At 36.2% G+C, this 23,535-nt stretch overlaps 1 protein-coding gene across 9 annotated transcripts in view; it reads right to left on the bottom strand.

Annotated features, from left to right (window-relative positions):
• The window catches only part of LOC110445263 (1-phosphatidylinositol 4,5-bisphosphate phosphodiesterase beta-1-like), a 98,897-nt gene extending 77,800 nt beyond the window's left edge, over positions 1-21,097 (bottom strand). For all 9 annotated transcript variants that reach the window (XM_021489779.1, XM_021489774.1, XM_021489775.1 and 6 more), the window contains exon 1: positions 20,730-21,097. In XM_021489779.1, coding sequence (XP_021345454.1) covers positions 20,730-20,828 — 99 coding nt within the window. In that variant the 5' untranslated portion in view covers positions 20,829-21,097. The remainder of the gene's footprint in view (positions 1-20,729) is intronic.
• Positions 21,098-23,535: the final 2,438 nt, after the last annotated feature.

Genomic DNA, 23,535 nt, shown 5'->3' with positions numbered 1-23,535 from the left:
GACGGACAGACAGACAGACAGACAGACAGACAGACAGACAAGGTGATTACTATAGGGCACCCGTATCTCCGATACGGGGCCCTAATAAAGTTAATCTAAGGAGTCTGTTGATATTTCATTGACCAAGTTTTGCCCCCAGCTTAGTTCCCTGTACAATACAGGTGTCCAAACACCGGCATTGACAACCAGAATATCTCCATGTTTTCTTCCAGGTGTCTCACCAATCCAAGTCTCCACTCTACTTATCAGTTGTACCCTCCCTCTGTTTACCTTTACAAGAGTGTATAAAGTTGTGTTACACCTGAGTATATTCTGCTGATCACGATCTTCACATACAGTTACCTCCCTTACCTAGATCCTCAGGCAGTTGTGGTGCTAAATGTACATGTGTACTCAGAAATCACTTTCCCAGGGTATACCTGAAGGTCATTAAGATTTCAATACATTAGATGTCCCTATTTGTACTCTACGTTGTAGAGTGCTGACAGACATATCAACAATTTACTCTATGTGCATATTATTGGCAAGGCACCATGTTTTCTCTGTGGTTCCAGTCATTTTGTGACACCCTATCCAACTATTGCTGTACTTGCGAGAACACCAGTGAACTCCAGGCTCTATTTCTAATCCTGTCTGAAGTTTGGATTGCATTGGATGTGTTCAGTTCCATTCAACAGCAAGATAATGCTACCAATTCTAAAAGATTCTTCATGAATGCAGTCAACTTTGTTGTGCACACTACGTGAATTCATAAGATTATAAATGACTGCTCTAAGACTAACATAATTTTCTCTCGCATTGTCTAGGACAGTCCCATGTTAACTTTGTCTCTTTTTTGTGCTTTTCTTTTGTTTTTCTTTGTACTCCTTATGGGGGAAATATAGCTTGATGATAATTAAAACAGTAAGTTTTCATACTTGTCTTCAACTTTTTCAAGTTTCATGAAGAACCATGCGACAAAATCTAAGCATGTCTAAAAATAACTTCCGATACTCTATGCAATAAGTTTTATAAATTTCAAAGACGTCTGATGATTTCAAAAGTCGACAAAAGCCCAAAGATGTATGAGTGGAAATGTCAAGGAGACGGAGTAGATATTGGTACAACTAATCTGCCGACCAGTTCCGACAGTAAGTCTGAAGGAGTACCACGATACAAAGCAGTCTGACCTTTGACCTTGACCCTGTGCTGTAGGTATGTTGGTTTTGGTTTAGTTTTAAAGGGTTTAACATCCTGATGCATAGCTAAGGTCATATGAGGACAAGCCTCTGTGTGTGTAATATGTGCATGCATGCGTGTATGTGTGCAGGAGGCAGGGTATGTTGGTGTATGTGCCTCCTTGCAATAGCACAGATTTTATGCCAACTTCATAGTGCTATCCCACTGAAATACCATGCCAAAGGCATCCAGCATAGCATCATATTTTGACTGCTTTAGTGTCCCCAAGTAGTGGGCACAAATGAAAATTGCCAATTCTACAGGAGGTTCCAGCATAGGTTACCTCCTACACTACATTCAGTGGGTAACAGCAGGTATATTATCTTCTGGATCCCCCACCTCGAGAGGTGGTAACACATGGTTTACATAACACCACTATGAGATACAGCAGTTTGACCTTTGGCCTTAATGTATGAACTTGACTTTAGGTTCAACTACCTTAACAGACATTCAAAGTTTGACCTAGGCCTGTATTAAGTTATAGCAATGATTTCTTAAAAAGAGCACACATATTCCTCATGGCCTATGCCAAATTCACTTGACCAAGTTCCCATGACACCTATCATATTTAAGGAAATTATCCGGTGGAATGCAGACTAATTCAGTTTTAGTATGCTAATTAGACATGCATGTATTCTGCTCATCAAAGCACATGCCCCCATCCCATCTTCCTAATATAGTATAATTATATAAAATTATTGCCCTCCTCCCCATCTTCCTAATATAATATCTTTAAATATAATTATTGCCCCACTCCCCATCTTGCTAATATAATATCTTTAAATATAATTATTGCCCCCCTCCCCATCTCCCTAATATAATATCATGATATATAATTATTTTTGCATATAAATCAAACAGTTTTTTGCTGGTTTGTGTTAGGGGTTGACTCCCTTAAACATCCTACTGTGACTTTTATTATAGTTATCATTTTAACACATCATACATATATATACTTTGTGTTCGAGGTAAAACACTGAAATGCTAAACCTCGTGATGTGTGTTAGTTATCTTCCTTACATATTATACATATAACTTGTGATCTCTTTTACATATTAAACATACATTTGTGTTAGGTTTATCTCCCTTACACATATCACAACTTGTGTTACAGTTATCCCCCTTGCACATTAACCATGTGAATTGTGCTAGAGTTATCCCCCTTACACATTATACTAACGTGGTTCACTTAATTCTTCCCAATGTCGAACAATTCAGAAATACCTGACTGTCCTTGAATTCATTGCATGTTTACTTCTGTACCTTTTAGATCTGTTAACCAATCATTGATATTTCAAATAAGATTCTTTACATGTTTCTCTATGTGAAATTCATTTTGAATGGAGATTCATGTCAGCTTTGTCCTTATAAGCATATGTCCTTCGAGTCTAGTGTCATAACATTTTACCCTTATGATGTCTGGGTTGAAACAATAGAAGTAGAACAGAAGAAGAAATATTACCCCAGACATATTATGTATTACAAATGTCAGAAATGTTATATAACCATATCAATTGCCATAACACAGACATTATGAGATCAGATAGAAGAGAGGTACCGAAGGTATTCACTGAACCAAACATCCCTGTATTGGATATTGAACATGACACCAATCGACTTTCCACAGAGACATGTGACAGCCGTCATTGCAGTGATCTTCGTAATGTGATCAGGCATGTTGTGCTGTGCAGTTTGTATAGCAGATTGTGCATCATGTCATGCACATCCACCCAAGCTGATGTAATAGCTTTGTAGCACCTTTATAAATCAGCCTCCATAATGATGCCCTATTGGTAGTGCATCAGACTGGGAATCCTGCTCATCTGTACAATCCCCTTAACCCTTGTGTGGAGGACTGCCCCGCCCAAGATCTGTATTGATGACAGCTGATTAACTTCTCTAACACGTACATCGGCTAATTAGCTTCCGTGTACAAACATGTCCGACAAGTCGACCAGGTGTTGCTGAAGGAGCCTAAGGAGATTGTCGGTGCTCAGGTGTCGCACATTCTTGTAATAGTAACAAACATAGACTAAACCTTCTGTTTACAAAATCACTAGTACATTATGTACAACTGCAACAAGAGAGATATAGGTGTTAAGTTAAAGCGGCACACACGAATTTGGAACATTTTGTATTTCTTTGTGACTGCAATATGTAATACAATTTGTGTTATGTTATATCAACACTGCACAAAATCATTGCATTTAAACTTTGCATCACAAAAGAAAAAATGTGTTATGCTAACACTCTGCATACAAGATTGGTTCAGTATTGTATTATATTTTCTTTGCGTTTGAAATAAGAAAAAGTTTCCATACTGTGTTAATTCAGCTTATTAGGCATAACTTTTAATACTGGGCAAATATGTATTGTACAGAACATCTACCATATCCAATTAAAAGAGATACCGATACATGTACACAATATTTTTAAAACATTTTTCTGATTAGTAAAGTTTACATGAAAACATTTTATTTTGTAAAAACATCTTCATTTTTATTGAAAATTGAGTCCAACAAGGTAAACAGAGAAAACTGATGTCATCCATACAAATGTTTTCACCAGCTGTATTGAAACTCATCTGACTATGACTTGCAATCCAATTCTTCAATACATCATACCATTTTGCTATAAAAAGCATCAAGTTACAGGCCAACCTTACGTACTGTACCTTATACCTTCATGCTAATGTCTTGTTACATCAACAAACCTATTCAAATAACTTTCAAAGGATCAAATAATACATTCATCCTTGAGAATTCACACTTTTTGAAAGATAAGGTAACACCGGATCTCTTGGCCCTAAAGTTCACAAACAAATCAAGAAACCCTAGTAACCAGACTGTTGTAATTATGACCATGCTATATAAATACTAGCCAGGTATAAATAGTGGTAACAATGCTATAGTAACCACGTAGTAACCATGTTGTTTGAACTAGACTATAATAACCAGTCAGGGGTAGTTTAGGTTATAAAATGTAGTAACTGGACTCCAGACTATAGGATCTAGGCCATAGTAAACCGACTATAGTAACCAGGCTATAGTTACCAGACTATATAGGAACCAGCTAAAGTTACTAGACTACAGGTACATATGTAACTGGCCATAGCTATATATAGTAATCAGACTATAGGTACAAGGTCATAGTTACTCGACTATAGGTACCAGGTACGTCATAGTAACGAGACTAAAGGTACCAGGTCATAGTAACCAGACTAAAGGTACCAGGTCATAGTAACCAGACTATAGGTACCAGGTCATAGTAACCACACTATAGGTACCAGGTCATAGTAACCACACTATAGGTACCAGGTCATAGTAACCACACTATAGGTACCAGGTCATAGTAACCAGACTTTATGAACCAGGTTTTAGTAACCAATCTATAGGAACCAGGTCATAGCAATCAGACTATAGGAATCAGGTATTTATGTAACCAGTCTATAGAAACCATGCCATAGTAACTAGACTACAGGAACCAATCAATAGTAACCAAACCATATGACCCAGGCCAGAAAAAAATAACTATATGAACTATGCTATAACTACTAGTTTACACATCATGTTACAATGTATCGTTGTATCATATTCAATGCATTTTGTAGGTTAAAAAAAATGTACAAATCATTTTTACTTTACATTGAATTGATTTGTCTTTTTCATGACTATAAATTAAACATGAAATCTTTTTCAAACTTAATACATGGTGTGTTTCTAACTTGCATTGCTAAACAGCTTGATCTGCATGCCATGAATATTTCTTGTTCATTCCAAAATTATACTGATGAACCAATTCTCAGAATATTCTGGCACAATATTAATTGTACCCCTCCCCCCAAAAAATACGCAAGCTGCAACTGTATAATATGCACTGTGGGCTAGATGATCTTTATACCACTTTAGGTGCCAATTTGTTTGTTTATATAAATGCTAAGATTGTGGCTGTGGAGATATACGATTACGAAATGCATTATACAAATGTGGATACTTTTCCTGTAGCCACTTACACAGCAAGCAGCCTATCAGTGGGACTTCCTGTTATACTTGAGTCAATAAACGTTGGCCTCCATGGCATGTCTAGTACTGAAGCTTATTCGTATCCTCAATGGACCATTGTCATGGTCCAGTACAGGTCCTATTGGCCCAATCAGGTTAATCAGTCACTTGTATTGGTAGGCAATGGATTCACTGGCTAGCAGGCAACTGTTACAACATTAAATCATTACAATCGCAATTGTTCTCAATACTGGATACAAAGGCATAAATTGTCATAGAAAATTGGTCAACAGAACAGTGACAGCACAGGCCATCAGTAACTACAGGGTTTGTTCTATATAGGGCTCCAATATACATAGCTCAGCAATGGACTGGTGGTGCCTGAGAGAGGGAAATGGTTGTTACAATATATTTAGTGCTAGACAGCTGTTCTGTAATATTGAACAACCAATGGCATGGTCAGCACTACTGTACATTGTCTGGTTTTCGGATCCCCAAATAGGAAATAATGGACCGGTAGTTTTTTTATTATCTTTCATTAGTCAACTTTTTGTTTGCCAGGTACATTTGTTGTCACATAGTTTGTTGCGCTATACACTTATCTGTAAGTGTGGTGTAATCGACCGTGTGTATCCGACAATGGGTATATAAACATCTGTATATCCTACATATGGGTATTCTATACAGGTTTTTTTCATAGTGCCTGCATTCTACAGTACTGGTGTCCTTTTTATAGATATTCTTCAGTACAAGTAAATTTTGTATTTTAAGTAAAGATAACTTTACATATAATAATCTATTCAGGAAATATTCCATAGTGAATGCACTTCAGAATCTATGAGTGTATTTATATGATTACATCCTGCTTAGTACATAATGGGACAGATATCCTGTTAATTACATGATGGGTAGTCTTATATGGGCCAGATACCTTGTATATATACATGATGGTAGTCTATGGTATATATATCTTGTATGCATACATAATGGTAGTCTATGGTATAGATATCTTGTATGTATACATAATGGTAGCCTATGGACCAGATGTCTTGTATGTATACACAATGGTAGTCTATGGGCCAGATATCTTGTATGTATACATAATGGTAGTCTATGGACCAGATGTCTTGTATGTATACACAATGGTAGTCTATGGGCCAGATATCTTGTATGTATACATAATGGTAGTCTATGGGCCAGATATCTTATATATATATACATGATGGTAGTCTATGGGCCAGATATCTTGTATGTATACATGATGGTAGTATATGGGAGATATATCTTGTATATGTACATGATGGTAGTCTATGGGAGATATATCTTGTATATGTACATGATGGGTAGTCTATGGGCCAGATATCTTGTATATACATGATGGTAGCCTATTGGACATTTATCTTGTATATACATTGTGCATTATGGTAGTATGTGGGCCGGATATCTTGTAAATATTCATGATTGTAGTCTATGGGCTAGATATCTTGTATGTATACATGATGGTAGTCTATGGGACATATATCTTCTATATGTACATGATGGTCGTCTACTGGACATATATCTTGTATATGTACATGATGGTAGTCTGTGCTATAGATATCTTGTATATAGTCTATGGGAGTGATATCCTGTTACTTACAAGATAGGTGGTCTATGGGATATATACATGATCTAAGAATATGGGATAGATATCTTGTATGACACATGATGGTAGTCTGTGGGAGAGATATCTTTGTTTGTATACATTATGTTAAGCTATATGGGATATGCAATATGTGTATATTATATCTAAGATGTTACTTTATGGGATAAATATCTAGTATATAATTACAACATGATAGTTAATCTATGGAAACAAATATCCTGTATACTAAATCATGGATAGTCTACAGGACAGATATATACTAGGGAATATCAACAGGTACGGAATATCAACAGGTACGGAATATCAACAGGTACGTTTAAAGTGAGTTGTACATGTTTATTCTACAAAATAATGGCTTGTCAGTTCAATAACACTGGCACTTTAAATCACCTATGTAACTACCTCTACAGCCCTTGGGCACAGGTACAGTTAGACCAAGTAGAAAATAGGATTATATGGTGGTCTTCTGTACTTGGGGCACTGTCCACACATAGGACAGGCAGGCAGACGTCACAGGTTGTTCTGGACAGATGTATAAAATTGGGACTATAGGCAACAGCTGTAAGACTAGAATAACTGCTCTACTATATTGAACAGCAGATCTAGCTGGAGCTCGTAGTAGCTTGCTACAGTCAAAAGCTCATAATCGATGTAAACCAAAGCATGGAGAGCTCATAGTAAAGCTTTAATTAGGAACTCATAAATTTATTGATCAGGAAAAAAGAAGATCCTTAGTTATGTATATGCTATATATTTAAGTTCGCATAGAATTAACCTCATACTTGCTTTGGAGCCCATAGTAAGTTAATTATGGACAGGTCAGATGGGGAGCTCTTCCGAGTACAGCCAGCTAGATTACACGTATATGATTGCTGTACAATGTCTTAGAAACTGAAGTTTGTTACAAAACATCTGACCCAGGATTTATTGCTCAGAGTTGGTGCCAAGTAAACTGTTTTCCCGTAGCAAACAAATCTAAACACACAACAAGGACATCACACCCGAAATCAAAATTTCAGGTGAAAAAAAAAAAAAAAAGTTAAAACAACAAATACCTTATATGGAGGTGACAATAAAAGTTATATAAATTGACTTTAACACATTCACTCCTAAAGACACATTTGAACTCTTCCAATTCAAAGGTTGGAAAAGTTCATTATAAATTTTCAGGGGGGGATGAGTTAAAAGGAATGTGCCCCTCATGAATCTGCAAGTGCACACTGATGCAATATTGTAAGAGATCAGAAAGTTCTTATTCAGAGCAGGAGTGATTTACACCATACAGAATTTAATAGGGGCAGTTTACTTTACCATACAGAGATAAAATTGACACCAAATCAATATTAAAATAGCACAATATTACCATTTAAAAACTGACAGAAAAATATGTGGATCTAAATCAATTGCCCATGACTGTAATTTATACATACTGAAGCAGTGCTCCAGCTTTGCATGACAGCTATAACCTAATACACTATACATACACATGTAACATATATCCGATTTACCATGACAGGATGAATTTAAAGGACATATCATTATCATAAACTTCAATTGACACTACAAGAAAATCTGCATGTCAATTTCTTGAATCTGGACAGAAGTCCCCTACTCTAATCTCTTTCCACACTCCATAATTGGATAATTTATTTGAAATTGACACGGACCTGGACTGGGGGTTTGTAATGATCAGCTTTGTGAGGTCATGGTTAAACGCCTGATATGTACCTACCAGGTACATCTAAAAAAAAAAAAACAGGGTCATGGTACAGAATTATGTTCAGAGAAGTTAATCCACAACTCACTAATTACTGGTTTGAATGTCTTGGGTCTATAAAGTATTGAATATCTGTGGTGGTTACAGAACTATGGGTTTAGGGAAAATTGTGAAATATGTCCTCACAATTATTCAAGTTTCCCTGGTGTAGCTACCGAACAAACATTGTTCTGTGTCAGTCAACATCAAAAAAGAAAAAACAAACCACACATAGGCAGTGAAGTAAACCGTATAGAAATACTGAGCTATTGCAATGAATACATGACAGTAGGTGTTATCAGTCTATGCTTTATATTCCCTGGGTCAAATATGTGGTTACCGAGTATATACTTGGTAGCCATATAGTATTGACTTAGATATACTGAGTCTATCCCAGGTAACCATGGTGTTGACTCAGAAAGATTGAATACTTGCCAACTCTCCCAATTTTGGAACCTAAAATTTAGCATTTTCAACCAGTGAATTTGCCTAACTATTCCTATATTCTAACATTTAATGTTTCATCTGAAAGAACAGCTCAAAAGATGCCATTTAAAAGTGCTGTTCTTCTAATTCTGAACACGCGTAATCTCCCCCATGGAAATTTCAAAAGTTGGCAAGTATGATATTGAGTCCACCCTAATTAACCAATAATGTTGACTCAGAAATACTGAGTTTATCCTTGGTAGCTCGGTGATTACTCAGAAATACAGATAGTCTCTATCTATCGTTGGTAACCACAGCATTGACACAGTAATTCTGAGTCTCACCTGAGTAACCATAGTGTTGACTCAGAAATATGAAGTCCATCCTGAGTAACCAATACTTTATGTCGACTCAGAGATATTGAGTCTATCCTTGGTAGCTACAGTGCTAACTCAGAAACATAACATTTATCCTGAGTAAACACAGTGTTGACTCAGAAATACTGTGTGTATCCTTGATACCCACAATATTGACTCAGAAATACTAAGAGCCTATCCTGAGGAACCACAATATTGACTCAAATATACTGAGTCTATTCTAAGAAATCACACCATTGACAAGGAAATACTGAGTCAAAGAAAGGGTTACCATAGTGATAACTGAAACAACCATATTTTTGTATAATGTCCTCTTTTCTTGAATAGATATTTATACTAAGTTGTATATAAATACAAGTGTACACTCTTACTTGGTAATTGTGCTTCTACCTCAATACAGTTAGATGTATACTTTGATATTTAATGATATTATATAAGCATGATTGAATGATTTATTGTCTTATAACTGTTTCATCTGATTTTCAATTAACAGAATCGGTTTGTAATCCGACAATTTTTTTTCACTCACTTCAAGTAAATGCATTACAGAATGCTTTACAAATATTGCTTTTCGTATTTACAATTTATAAGCTACAACATCTTCTATTATTTTATATTCTATTCTATTTTATTTAACAGAAAATGAGGAGACCATGTGGAAGCAAAAAACAGAAGCAGCAAGTGTTATTTGCCAGCTTTGGCACTTGCATTCATATGATGATACACTTACTAGAATTTCCATCTAAGCAGCTCAAGTTAAAGATTGTTTTGGGGTCAAGTGAAGTTTACTTATCAAACATATACTTTTAATCCTGCCAGCATGACACTTCACTCTCACTTCCATCCTGCCGAGCTTTTAATGATTCAAAATCAAACTGGTTGACAATCCTCAGCAAACACGTTCTGTCACGATCAGATCAATGTCCCTTTCAAGTTCTCTATATCAGCCTGATTTTGAGAAAAAATAAACATTAAATCTCTCATCGACGATAAGCTAACCATGTGTTAAAATCCATTATATATAGACATGAATAATAAAGGTTGTCGGGTCAAATAGTAACTATCAACCAAACACCCTAGTTAAAATACAATTGTATGTATCAATTAACTAATAACATCCTAGTTCACTATGACAAGCATCAGTTAACATCGGTAAAACATTATATCCTTAATTGTAGTCATTATATATACAGCTGTGACTAAATTAATTAGCTGCCAATGACCTGATTGTCTCACTATCTAACTAACGTTTTTTATCTTTTCTTTTTAACCAAAATTGTCCAAATTTTCTAGCCATTCCCAAATCCAGCCACATCATCTTGGAACAACGGTGGTTGGATTATCTAATGGGAACAAAGGTGGCTGGATTATCTACTGGGAACAAGGGTGGATGGATTATCTACTGGGAACAAAGGTGGTTGAATTATCTACTGGGAAAAAAGGTGGATGGATTATCTACTGGGAACAAAGGTGGATGGATTATCTACTGGGAACAAAGGTGGCTGGATTATCTACTGGGAACAAAGGTGGATGGATTGTCTACTGGGAACAAAAGAAGCTGGATTATCTACTGGAAACAAGGGTGGCTGGATTATACACTGGGGAACAAAGGTGGTTGGATTATCTACTGGGAACAAAGGTGGATGGATTATCTACTGGGAACAAAGGTGGCTGGATTGTCTACTGGGAACAAAGGTGGTTGGATTATCTAATGGGAACAAAGGTGGCTAGATTATCTACTGGGAACAAAGGTGGTTGGATTATATACAGAGAAAATAGAGGGTGGAATTATCTACTGGAAACAATAGCAGCTGGATTATCTACTTTTGGAATCAAAGGCAGTGGATTATCTACTGCTAGGAACAATGGCAGTTGGGTTATACACTGGGAACGAAGGAGACTGGATTGTCTACTGGGAACAAAGGTGGTTGAATAAAGATGGCTTGATTACTAATCCAGATTTAAATTGACTGGATTATCTACTGGGTTAAATGGTGGCTGGCCAGGTTATCTACCAGGAATGAAGGTTGTTGGATTATTTACTGGAAAAATGGTTGGCTATATAATCTATTGGGATTAAAGGTTGCTGGATGATCCACCGAGAGTGAAAATGGCTTTTCACTGGGAATAAATGGGACAAGATTACATACTGGAAAGGAAGTTGGATGGATACCTACAGAAGGGAAAGGTTGATGGGATTATCTACTGGAAACAAAGATCACTGGATTATCTATTAGGATTATCTACTGAAAACAAATTATATATTCCATCAGTTTTCCCCTTTTGGGGTTAAAACCCAACATTCGTTTTCAGGTTGGTACAAGTAACTTATACAAAATATTCTGTCAGTCAACTCATTGTATATTCCACCTACAATATCATTCCCTACATAATTACACTCACTTACTTCAGTCAATTGAGTAGAGCTTAGTAATTGAGACTTGATATGTAGCTTCAGGCTATATCCAACTCCTGTATAAACCTATGAACACAGCCCTTTTTTACACAACAGCGTATCACTTTGCAATGATCTACGAAAAATTGGGGTCCTCGTTACAAACCTTTCTCTGACATTTCACGAGAATTAACAAATGATATACAATTGGATGCATATATACACCACAACTTTTTACATACCAAGTATTATTTTTGTAAAATATTTTTGTTTTTCTCCAGTTTTCATATATACTGTGTTAAAAACCTGATTATTTTTCTTGTAACATATACACACACACACACATATATATATCAGTGTTTCCACTGAATTTTAGATTTGATCGTATATTTCATACATTTTCAAGATTCTGTACCCCTATAGGTAGTTAGTTACATAGGGCAATTCTTGAAAACTAGCTAGGGGTACGTATACATACAGCTGTTTTGGGGGTTTCTGGGAACACTAGTACTGTTATATGTATTTGAACAGTTTTTAAACTCTTTCTATACAAATATACATGAATCGAAATATATATCAAACTCAAGTGCCATGGACAAGGAAAGGTTTGAAGTCTAAACTAAGTTTTAGGTTATTTTTTAAGTCTGTTTTTTGACCTACATGACATGGTAAAAACAACTGAAGAGTATACATAGCAATCCTAAACTTGCCATGTTTTATGAAATATTGGCACAATAAAACAAATATTCATAGAACACTGACATAGCAGACCAGACATCGAAATAACATATGTTGGCATTTCTAGGAACTGTAATATATATGGGTGGGCTTATTCCAGACATGGGTTTATTACCAGGCGTAGACTTATTACCAGACATGGGCATATTACCAGACATGGGCATATTACCAGGCACGGACTTATTACCAGGTGTTGGCTTATTACCAGTAGTGGACTTATTACCAGACATGGGCTTATAACCAGGTGTGGACTGATTACCAGACATGGGTTTATTACCAGGCATAGACTTATTACCAGACATGGACTTATTACCTGGTGTGGGCTTATAATCAGTAGTGGGCTTATTACCAGACATGGGCTTATTACCAGGCGTGGACTTATTACCAGACATGGACTTATTACCAGGTGTTGGCTTATTAACAGTAGTGGGCTTATTACCAGGCATGGACTTATTACCAGACATGGGCATATTACCAGGCATGGGTTTATTACCAGGCGTGGACTTATTACCAGACATGGGCATATTACCAGACATGGTAATATTACCAGGCGTGGACTTATTACCAGGTGTTGGCTTATTACCAGTAGTGGACTTATTACCAGACATGGGCTTATAACCAGGTGTTGGTTTATTACCAGTAGTGGGCTTATTACCAACCATGGGTTTATTACCAGGCGTGGACTATTACCAGACATGGGCTTATTACCAGACACGGGTTTATTTCATGATAAATATGGTGTGTTCTGAGTAATTGGCTTCACATTACTCTCTAGATAAGTACTGTCATAGGCATGAGGTCAAGGAGACTGGACACAGTGACTAGTAGATCATACCTATTTATCAGGTGAGGGAAGAACAATCAACCCAGTACTTGAAGTCCTATCGGACCAATTCAATAGACTATGGTTCTACAAAGACATCTTTCAGTCATTCCCCAGGTGATTTCTGTGGAGAAGACAAATGCCATCAGAAACACTGGAACATACTGGTGTAGCCAGTCGGGCCTTGTAGCTGTGGTAGTTTGAAGATAATGGTGTGAGGTACCATACCAATAGGCTTTAATGGCTACAGACCTGTGGTTCATACAGTCAGAGATGAGCCTAACACACCCACAAGACAGACAATAAGCAATCTGTATTCATGATTTCTCACGCTCATGCTCCCTCGCTCATCGCCCTGCAATATGCATACATGTATATATATTAGCAGGACTTCCAGTCAAACAGTACCATAACCTCATTCACTAAATTAAATGATAATGTATATTGATTTCAAAAGGGCAAGAAACGTTTTATGTTTCCATGTAGGACTCATCAATATGTACTTAAGTAGGATTTACAAAGTTGTACTTAAAACAGGACACATCAATATGAAATGTTCTTAAGAAGGACAAATCAAAATGCACTGATGTAGGACACATCAATATGTACAGGTGTGTAGGACGCATCAATATGTACTAGTGTAAAGGACGTATCAATATGAACTAGTGTGTAGGACGCATTAATATGTTCTGGTGTGTAGGGCTCAATATGTATTGACATAGGCAAGTTTTAGTCAACGGTAGTAGGACAAATTTATGTTTTAATAGGTATTGTTAGTCTTACTGTTCTTACCAGGTTGCTTGTTCAAAATAAATGTGTGAACATTTGTTTTCTAATAACCTGTATAGTATTAAAAGGTAATAGATACCAAGTATGGTATCAAATATCCATTACTGAAACTGGTATTATGTCTGAATCAGAAAACCTCTGCTCTCAAAATAGAATCAGTGCACATTAGTAGGAGCGGACATCACAATGGGATGATTTGTATGCCCATGAGAGTCTAAGGACCAACTTTACATCTTCATCTTAATTCGCTCTACAGTAAATCATGTTATAAACAATTATTTGTCTGTCAAGCAAAATTTTGTAATTTTTTTTTCCCCATGTATTATAAACTTTGCCAATTATTTTTGCATGTCTGTATAACTGAATATCAGGGGGGAAAATGGAAAAATATACATATATAGTTATAAACATAAGGTAGGTACTTAGTTAGATAGCAACACATTACCATCTCACCAATGTGTTGTTTTGTTTTTGTCATGAGACACATCTTTGTATTTAAATCTTTCGTCTATGGAATAAAAACTCATTTCGTTGACCAATCAGTGAAGCATGTACTTAATTATATGTACATAAGATTTTGGAGCAAAGAAAAGTTTGTACAGATGTGAAAGTGTTACAGTACCGGGCACATGCACCATTAGCTGGTCTCTTACTGAGGTAGCCAGCTCCTAATGCAATGGTATTAGCCAGAGGCGTGGTTGCAGCTATTTCCAGTGTAAACACATGTGCTGCAACATCCATGCATTAGGGACACATTGAGCCAGGAGAGAGTATCATCGGAGATCAGGACAAACTACATTATGCAAAGCACAGGGGAGAGAATGTGTGTGTGTGTGTGTGTGTGTAGGAGAGGGGGGTATCGGAACCACCAATACTAAATGGGTAAAAATGCCAAAAGCAGGGTTGAAAAAAAATCTTATCTTGAACAGGAAGAAATGTTTAGGCTGAATGTATATGACCACCACTGATACCGTATGGGTAGAAATGTGAGTGGTAATATAAAGTACATTTAGTGTTGTCCGATGATCGATAATAATCAATATCTATAATTGGAAAGGCAACCGATTCTCAACAATCGATGATGAGATGTCAACATCGATGATTGTTTTCAAAACCGGAAGTGCGAGTTCTACTTTCATTTTCAATACGAGATAACGGGAGTTCTGTCATTTTACTCTTAACTATAACCTCTTACCCATCATGCTATCTAAACATAATTAATTGCAAAAAATATAAATGATAACTGTTCATCAATAAAGATTGTTACGTTGAAATAGTATAAAAAAAGAAAGATAAGAAACTACGTGGAAAAGTTGAAATTTCATTAGCAGTATTAATAAAAGGAAAAGCCATGCCATTGTTAAAAAAAAAGTTTGAAAAAATTATGGATTATATAACGATAGGCTAACTAATTAATGATCGAAAATCGATCGGTTGACACTAATCAATTATATCCGATCATCGATGTTGAAATTTCAACCAATTCTCAACAATAGGTACATTGTATATGGAACCAATTGATCCTTGATAGGTAGACTGGCTACCAGCCCCTGAATTTTTATGAAGAATTTCTCAACTGCATTTTACCACTAGCTTATCTCTCCCTAGTTTAGAACTAGAATCAGACATCCAAGTGATCAAAATTATTAGGGTTTTTTTTTTTCTCTAAATAATTTGATATTCTACAGACGAGGGCCAGTCTACCTGATCAGTAGAAATGGAGATTTTACTCCAGGTCTCTGTGACCAACAGAAACTGCTTTCTGATAATTATATTTTCATGTTAACCACCATTTCTTGCAGCTATATTGAAAATTAGTCTATAAAACCAACCGAAACAATAAATCAAAATGCTGAAAGCCTGGAGAGATGGTTAAGATGCAAGAGGGGAAAAATAAAGATATTAATGTAAAGTTTTAAGTATGTACTGTCATTTTCTGAATACTTACATGAAGAAGGTGATTCAATTTAATGTCAAAAGCAACTTGCAAAGTTAAAACATCAACTGTACAAGAATCAATATACATTCCTTGTTTTTATCTGTGTTAGATAGAATCCCTTCCCTTTGCAAGTAAAATGCAGCATGCAGCTAAAATGTCATTCCTAATACAACATAACCTGTTATACTCCTGTTTTTCTCCGACCAAAACGTCGTTCCGTTAATACGTCACTTTAACAAATAAGACCAAAACATTAATAAAGTGCAACAGGCTCGACCACGCGCGTTAGTTTATTACACAATAACTCACCTTCACCAACTACAAAACCACACATCACAAATAACCATTTCTCAAATATCCACCCCGCTGCCTCCTTTTCAAAAAATCAAATTATACTTCATCTTTATATAATATCTTTAAATTTTCCAAAAACCAGAAACTAATTACAGTGTACTGGTATACCAGTGTGTGTACCGTGTACGTGGTCTCGCTGAATGACCACCCGCACGAGCTCCACAGGTATATACACCCGAAACACTGTTCACCCCGTGACGTCACTCCGGTATCGGAGAAAACAATTTCATCCTAATTCATTCCATTCAAACTAATAAAATTACATAAATATAAATCTATAGTATTCTTTTACAGCACATGGCAAACCACATTGAAGTGATGGTCACTATCATTGACAAAAATACTGTGTTAAAAGCTGTCAAAGTTACTTCTGTATTTTCAAAGAATACTTTATCTTGTTTCTCAATACTTCTGAAAGCCCACAAAACAGAAAGTACTTCACTATTGTGTTGATCCAATTTGTTCTCAGTTTTGTAGCAAAATGAAATTATTTTGACATGACCAGGAAGTTCTCTCTTTTCTTCAAGTATCGAAACAAAAATTATCTCTTTCTTTATCAATACTTTGTGAGCAAAACTTAATTTGAAGGTTGGGATATGTTGAAAAGGAACTATAATACTGGATTACTGGGGTACTTCCCTGAAGTTATCTTTCCTTGGAATTAATAGATATTAAAGATTGTATACATTATCTAGCTTGGAAATATTTGTGTATGACGGCATGCAGTAACATAAAAGACATAAAGTGGGTTCTCAGAATGTTGGCGGGTCCCATTGGACAAGGCCAGGACTCAAATTTCTCTTATTCTGGACAGGTATATATCTATACGCACACTTTTCCTGGTGTGAGATATCTTGTTTCACAGGGGGATTCCCCTATTCACCTAATAGCAGTTAGTAGTGCTGGGAATCGGTCAAATATTCAAGATCGATAATCGAAACTCAATAATCGAATGATAATCGATATTCGGTTTAAATTACCTACTCATATAACATAAGAGACCGGCCGATTTATTATCTGATGTAATTGTGCCGACTGATGAGAAAATACTCGTTTCCGAAATCTATAGGCGGAAGGAAGGAATCAATTATATCTCTGTTTTGACTCAAAACTTGATGACAACTAGGTGTACTCACAGTTTAGGTATTAATTACCCCCATTTGAACGCTCCAAACACTATAACATAGCATATTAAGAATAATTTATCACGAAAAACACTCTGCTAGCTTCATTTTACTACCTTTCAAATATGGCGGTTTCGGTTGATACAAAATGGTGATGTATGTATTATACGAAACGAATACAAGTGACGCAACGAAAAGCATTTCCGCTTTTTTACTATATACAATTCCATTTTCATATTAACCACCAAATGTATAATGTCGGTGCAGATGTTGCGACTGCTTCAAGTTAGAAAAGGATTACAATACAATTGAACATAATCGATCTTGCATCAGCAAAATCGATTATTGGATCGGACCCTTTTCAAACTCGATTTAATCGATGTTTCCGATTTTCGGTACACCACTAGCAGTTAGAACCATATAGTCTATTCTATAATGAAACTGATGTCATACAAATTAAATTAAATATTACAATTCCTAAAAAAACACCAAAGTATGCTTTGCTGGTGAGAGAGTTATCGAGTTTGAGTGTCAATTATGTAAATTCTGATAGTAAACCATTTAATATGGACTAAATGTGAATATCAGCTATGTTTACCACATGTCTGTTCTCACGATCACATATAGGAAGATTGGTATCTATCGATCAGCCAAAAAGTACAATGTCTCTAATCTTAATACATTTAAAATCTATTAAAAATTGTGCAAACAAAAAATTGGAATGTGCAAATGGTTTTTAATTTTCACTATGACCAGTCACTTTTATTTTATTTCCATGTCATTCTACTCTTTCACTGTCATAATTTCTAAGCCTTTTAAGGTACAAGGAAAGAAAAAAAAAAACACAGTAAATGTGAAAGTAATATCAGCTGAATGAAATGTCTTGCATCAGCTCATACAATACACCAACTCAGGTGATATCATTATTAAGAAATGTATTTTTAATGTATTACAAAAGCAGTGATGTGTATCCTTAGACTTAACAGTAACATTATAATTCAATATATACTCTTAACCTCACTGCTAACACGGACACACAAACTGTTCCAGATATTAAACTTTTGAGATGCTCGCCCTATTCAGGTGCAGTATACCATTAATTTCCAAAAGTTGGAAAAATAGTCAACCCCCAGCTCAATTTTTCAGCAATAGGGTTTGTGTTTTCTCTACATTTTTAAATTAAATTTTCGATATGTTTTGAAAGGCAGGGCATTTTTATTTAATCAACAAAAAGGACAGGGCATCACTCACATATTCAAAATTGAAGGCAGGTGTGGCTTTGCACTATTTCTAGCTAGAAGGAAAAGTTTGCTCCAACCTTTGCATATATATATATATATGAAAGATACACATGTACTATAGGGAACACTTATATGGTATGCCTGTTTCTCTTACCCTGGAAAGATGTATCTGCACTTTTACTGGTGTGAGATTTCCTTGTTCCTAAGGTTGAGACGGAGAGATTCCCCTATTCATAACAATGGTATGACGTCAAACAATATAATGTCGTCACGTCAACCCTGAATCTAGCCTGTGACGTTAACATTACATTTTGTATATGATACACAATGGTGAACAAGGTAAGAGAAAAAGAATCATTCCCCCCCAAGGGGGTAAGAGATTCTATTAATCCCACATAGGTGCACTCTGTGACCTTTACTTTAATGATGTCACAATCAGATGATGATGTTATGACGTTACAATTGAATGTCCATCAAAACCTTGACTTACTGTGACAATTTTAATTGCTGTCGGAAAGTGACACCACCTCAGGAACCTCAGTTTTGCCAAAATGCCAAAACTCTGACCCAAATCCATGACCAACAACCTACATATGATAGACTCAATTACTTCAATCATTCAGAACTCCTTGGTCCAATTCATAGATCAGGACAAAGAAATTGGTGTTCTGAGGGTTCATGACAGAGTTGGTTCCAAATAATGAACCTGTCCTCTGTATTCTTTTTATTTATTCTTCACATTTTCATGTTTTCTTCACATTTTCCTAATGCAAGTATTTATTTAGTAGAGCTATCAGGTTTTTTTTTAACAAATTTTTCACAATGATATGGACTACTACACATAAAGTCAACCTGTCCTTGAAAAAATGCGTTTACCCATATTGTTCCAGTCTACAGAGTTATTGAAGTTGGTATGCAGGGTAGTTATATTGCTGAGTGCTTTTAACCCCCCCCCCCCCCCCCCCCTGCCCTTCTCGCACAATCTTCAAATATTGATAATAAACCTGAGATAAATTGCATCACTGCCATAAATCAGTAGCAATTCATTCTAAAGGGATTCTAGTATAGCAAAATCTGCTGAGGAAATCACGCAGTTAATTTATTCTCTAATAGGACATAACTAATTTAATGCATGTATAAATATAAATCATACTAAAATTTTCATGCAGATATTGTCTGTTAAATATCATAAATGTAAAGTATTTATAAAAAAGAGTTTAAATGCCTAAGCTCTATAAAGACCAACCATCAGTTTGATAATTGAGACCTACCGATCTATGTAAATGTACAACACATGTTTTAGATAGACGTTTATGTGTGCTAGACCATGTTTTAACATGGCAGGATAATCCCATAGATGTCAGTGTGTAGAGGTGGTGTTACACATGTAATGTGGCTTACTGGTCACTACAGCTGGCTGCAGCTACCTTGGAATAGTTCAGACATGCATGCATGTTTACTGTCCAATGTGATGAGGAACAGGGGTGTGTATTGGCCCCTATTTAGCCACACATATGTGCTGGATGTGTTTACTGTGTTTACATACAAGACTGTAGACACTATACCAGGTCAGCGTTATATAGATCGATCTCACTAGCCTCGTACAAAGCTCTGCTCCTCACATCTTCCCCGTGTAAATTGCTAACGACGGTCGTCAAATCACTGCATTTATCTCCAATAAACGACCCGCTGTAAGCCGTTCCTATATGCATCATTTACAGTGAATACGATAATACAGACTCTGCATTCTGTAGGTATAGCGGTCTGACAGGTCCCGTCAATGTTTATATATAAGCATGGTTTTGTAAGACTTCCGTCAAAAACACAACCGGGGTCACACGAAGTAGGGATGTCTATAGTGCTTAAAAGCAGGAATTAATCGACTTATGGGCTAAAATCTTACCTCATCCCATCTGATGAATTTGTTGCCCTTGATAAGCGATTCCGGTACGCAGATAGGCCTTAACTGTACAGCATGAACGCCAGGTTTAGCTCCCGCCATACTCGCACTACAGTCGCCTTATTATTATCATACCCAAATGCATCGTATATTGAAAGACGATACCATATTGCCCGCGGGTTACAGAGGTGCGCTAACGAGACTGTCAGTGAACTCGACCGAGTCGTACGGTCAGTAAAACAATAGCTTCGTTAGTAGTGTCCACTACAGAATAGAACAGACACAGAACAGTTCGCTAGTCCAGTGTTTACACGGAACAGTCTGAAAACATATGAGTCATGGAAGCAGGCGACGGGGTAGACTCGCCCATATTAAAGGTAGTCGATCATGTGATCAGGACAAAATGGCGAGCTGCATATTGGCGAATTTAATACGGCAGCGCATGCTGAATATGTACATATCATCAATGACATTTCATTGGATATAGTGCATATTTGATAGCGATTAAATTACTGTCGGTATGTAGCGAACAGGGCGTGCTAACGACATGTACATAGTACGTACACTATAATTTATATATATAATCTTGCCCAAACAAAGACAATAGCATATTTCACATTTGTGTTATTGGAAAACTTTATCATACGTAGCATAATAACGTTTTTCCTCTTAAATTAATTAATTCCATAACTTGCTGTTGCGAATTTGATAATGGCCTTCACATTTAATTGACTGTAAACAAACAAGTATATGTTTCATTATACTTTTTATATACAATTTTAGAACCCTGTAAAACAATGTTGTACAAGTATTGTTTTAATATCATAATCTTACATTCTAACACTATTATAATTTCCATATGAAATGACATAAATGTACACCCCCCTTTATTTAATAAAATCATATTATTTAATTGTATTTGAAATATCCATATGGATTTTGTAGAGGATACTAATCTGTATGATAAACTTTATTTTTACACAAGTCCTAATTGTAAATTGGATTTCTGATAACTAACAATTATTTGCTGACATTTTTTTTCATTTTTCTTTTCATTTCTGAGGCGGTTTTAAAAAAACAACACTATATGTAGTTGTATATAACCCCTCATGCTCCTGTGGTGTAAAGAAACGTGGACATACATCCAGCTACACTTCACTTTCGTTGTCATGTTTTATGTCACAGTCATGCATCATAAACCCTGTATAACACAGATTTATTCTAATATATTGACTGAAAAAAACCACAATCTGATTAAGTACACATTAAAAATGTTTAATTACTAACGAATCCATGTCTTTTTAGTGAGTAACAGTCTGGACACATGAAAAATCTCATGTATGATTAACTGATCAATTCCACAATATCACATGGAGATGATCATAGGTCAATACTTAGTTACATTTCTGCAGTTATGGTCAGTTAGTTCTCTAGTAGGAGATCTTAAAGTATGATCAGTTAGTTCTCAAGTAGGAGATCTTAAGGTATGGTCAGTTAGTTCTCTAGTAGGAGATCTTAAGGTATGGTCAGTTAGTTCTCTAGTAGGAGATCTTAAGGTATGGTCCGTTTGTTCTCTAGTAGGTGATCTTAAAGTATGATCAGTTTGTTCTCTAGTATGAGATCTTAAAGTATGGTCAGTTAGTTCTCTAGTAGGAGATCTTAAAGTATGATCAGTTAGTTCTCTAGTAGGATGTCTTAAGGTATGGTCAGTTAGTTCTCTAGTAGGAGATCTTAAGGTATGATCCGATAGTTCTGGAGTTGGAGATCTTAAGGTATGGTCAGTCAGTTCTTTAGTAGGAGATCTTAAGGTATGGTCAGTTAGTTCTCTAGTAGGAGATCTTAAGGCATGGTCTGTTAGTTATCTAGTAGGAGATCTTAAGGTATGGTCAGTCAGTTCTCTAGTAGGAGATCTTAAGGTATGATCCGATAGTTCTCGAGTTGGGAGATCTTAAGGTATGGTCAGTAAGTTCTCTAGTAGGAGATCTTAAGGTTAAACAGTTAGTTCTCTAGTAGGAGAGCTTAAGGTATGATCCGATAGTTCTCTAGTAGGAGATCTTAAGGTATGGTCAGATAGTTCTCTAGTAGGAGATCTTAAGGTATGATCAGTTAGTTCTTTAGTAGGAGATCTTAAGGTATGGTCAGTTAGTTCTCTAGTAGGAGATCTTAAGGCATGGTCTGTTAGTTATCTAGTAGGAGATCTTAAGGTATGGTCAGTCAGTTCTCTAGTAGGAGATCTTAAGGTATGATCCGATAGTTCTCGAGTTGGGAGATCTTAAGGTATGGTCAGTAAGTTCTCTAGTAGGAGATCTTAAGGTTAAACAGTTAGTTCTCTAGTAGGAGAGCTTAAGGTATGATCCGATAGTTCTCTAGTAGGAGATCTTAAGATATGGTCAGTTAGTTGTCTAGTTCGGTATCTTAAGGTATGGTCAGTTGGTTCACTAATAGAACGTCTGTAGTTGTGGTCAGTTGGTTCACTAATAGGACGTATGTAGTTATGGTCAGTTGGTTCACCAATAGGACGTCTGTAGTTATGGTCAGTTGGATCACTAAGAGGACGTCTGTAGTTATGGTCAGATGGTTCGCTAATAGGACGTCTGTAGTTTTGGTCAGTTGGTTCACTTATAGGACGTCTGTAGTTGTGGTCAGATGGTTCACTAATAGGACGTCTGTAGCTTAAAGTATGATCAGTTAGTTCTCTAGTAGGATGTCTTAAGGTATGGTCAGTTAGTTCTCTAGTAGGATATCTTAAGGTATGATCCGATAGTTCTCTAGTAGGAGATCTTAAGGTATGGTCAGTTAGTTCTCTAGT

This window comes from Mizuhopecten yessoensis, unplaced genomic scaffold (assembly GCF_002113885.1).
Source record: "Mizuhopecten yessoensis strain PY_sf001 unplaced genomic scaffold, ASM211388v2 scaffold2137, whole genome shotgun sequence".
NCBI classification, from domain to species: domain Eukaryota; kingdom Metazoa; phylum Mollusca; class Bivalvia; order Pectinida; family Pectinidae; genus Mizuhopecten; species Mizuhopecten yessoensis.
Note: the sequence above shows the minus strand (reverse complement) of the source record. Positions and strands in the feature narration are given on the sequence as shown.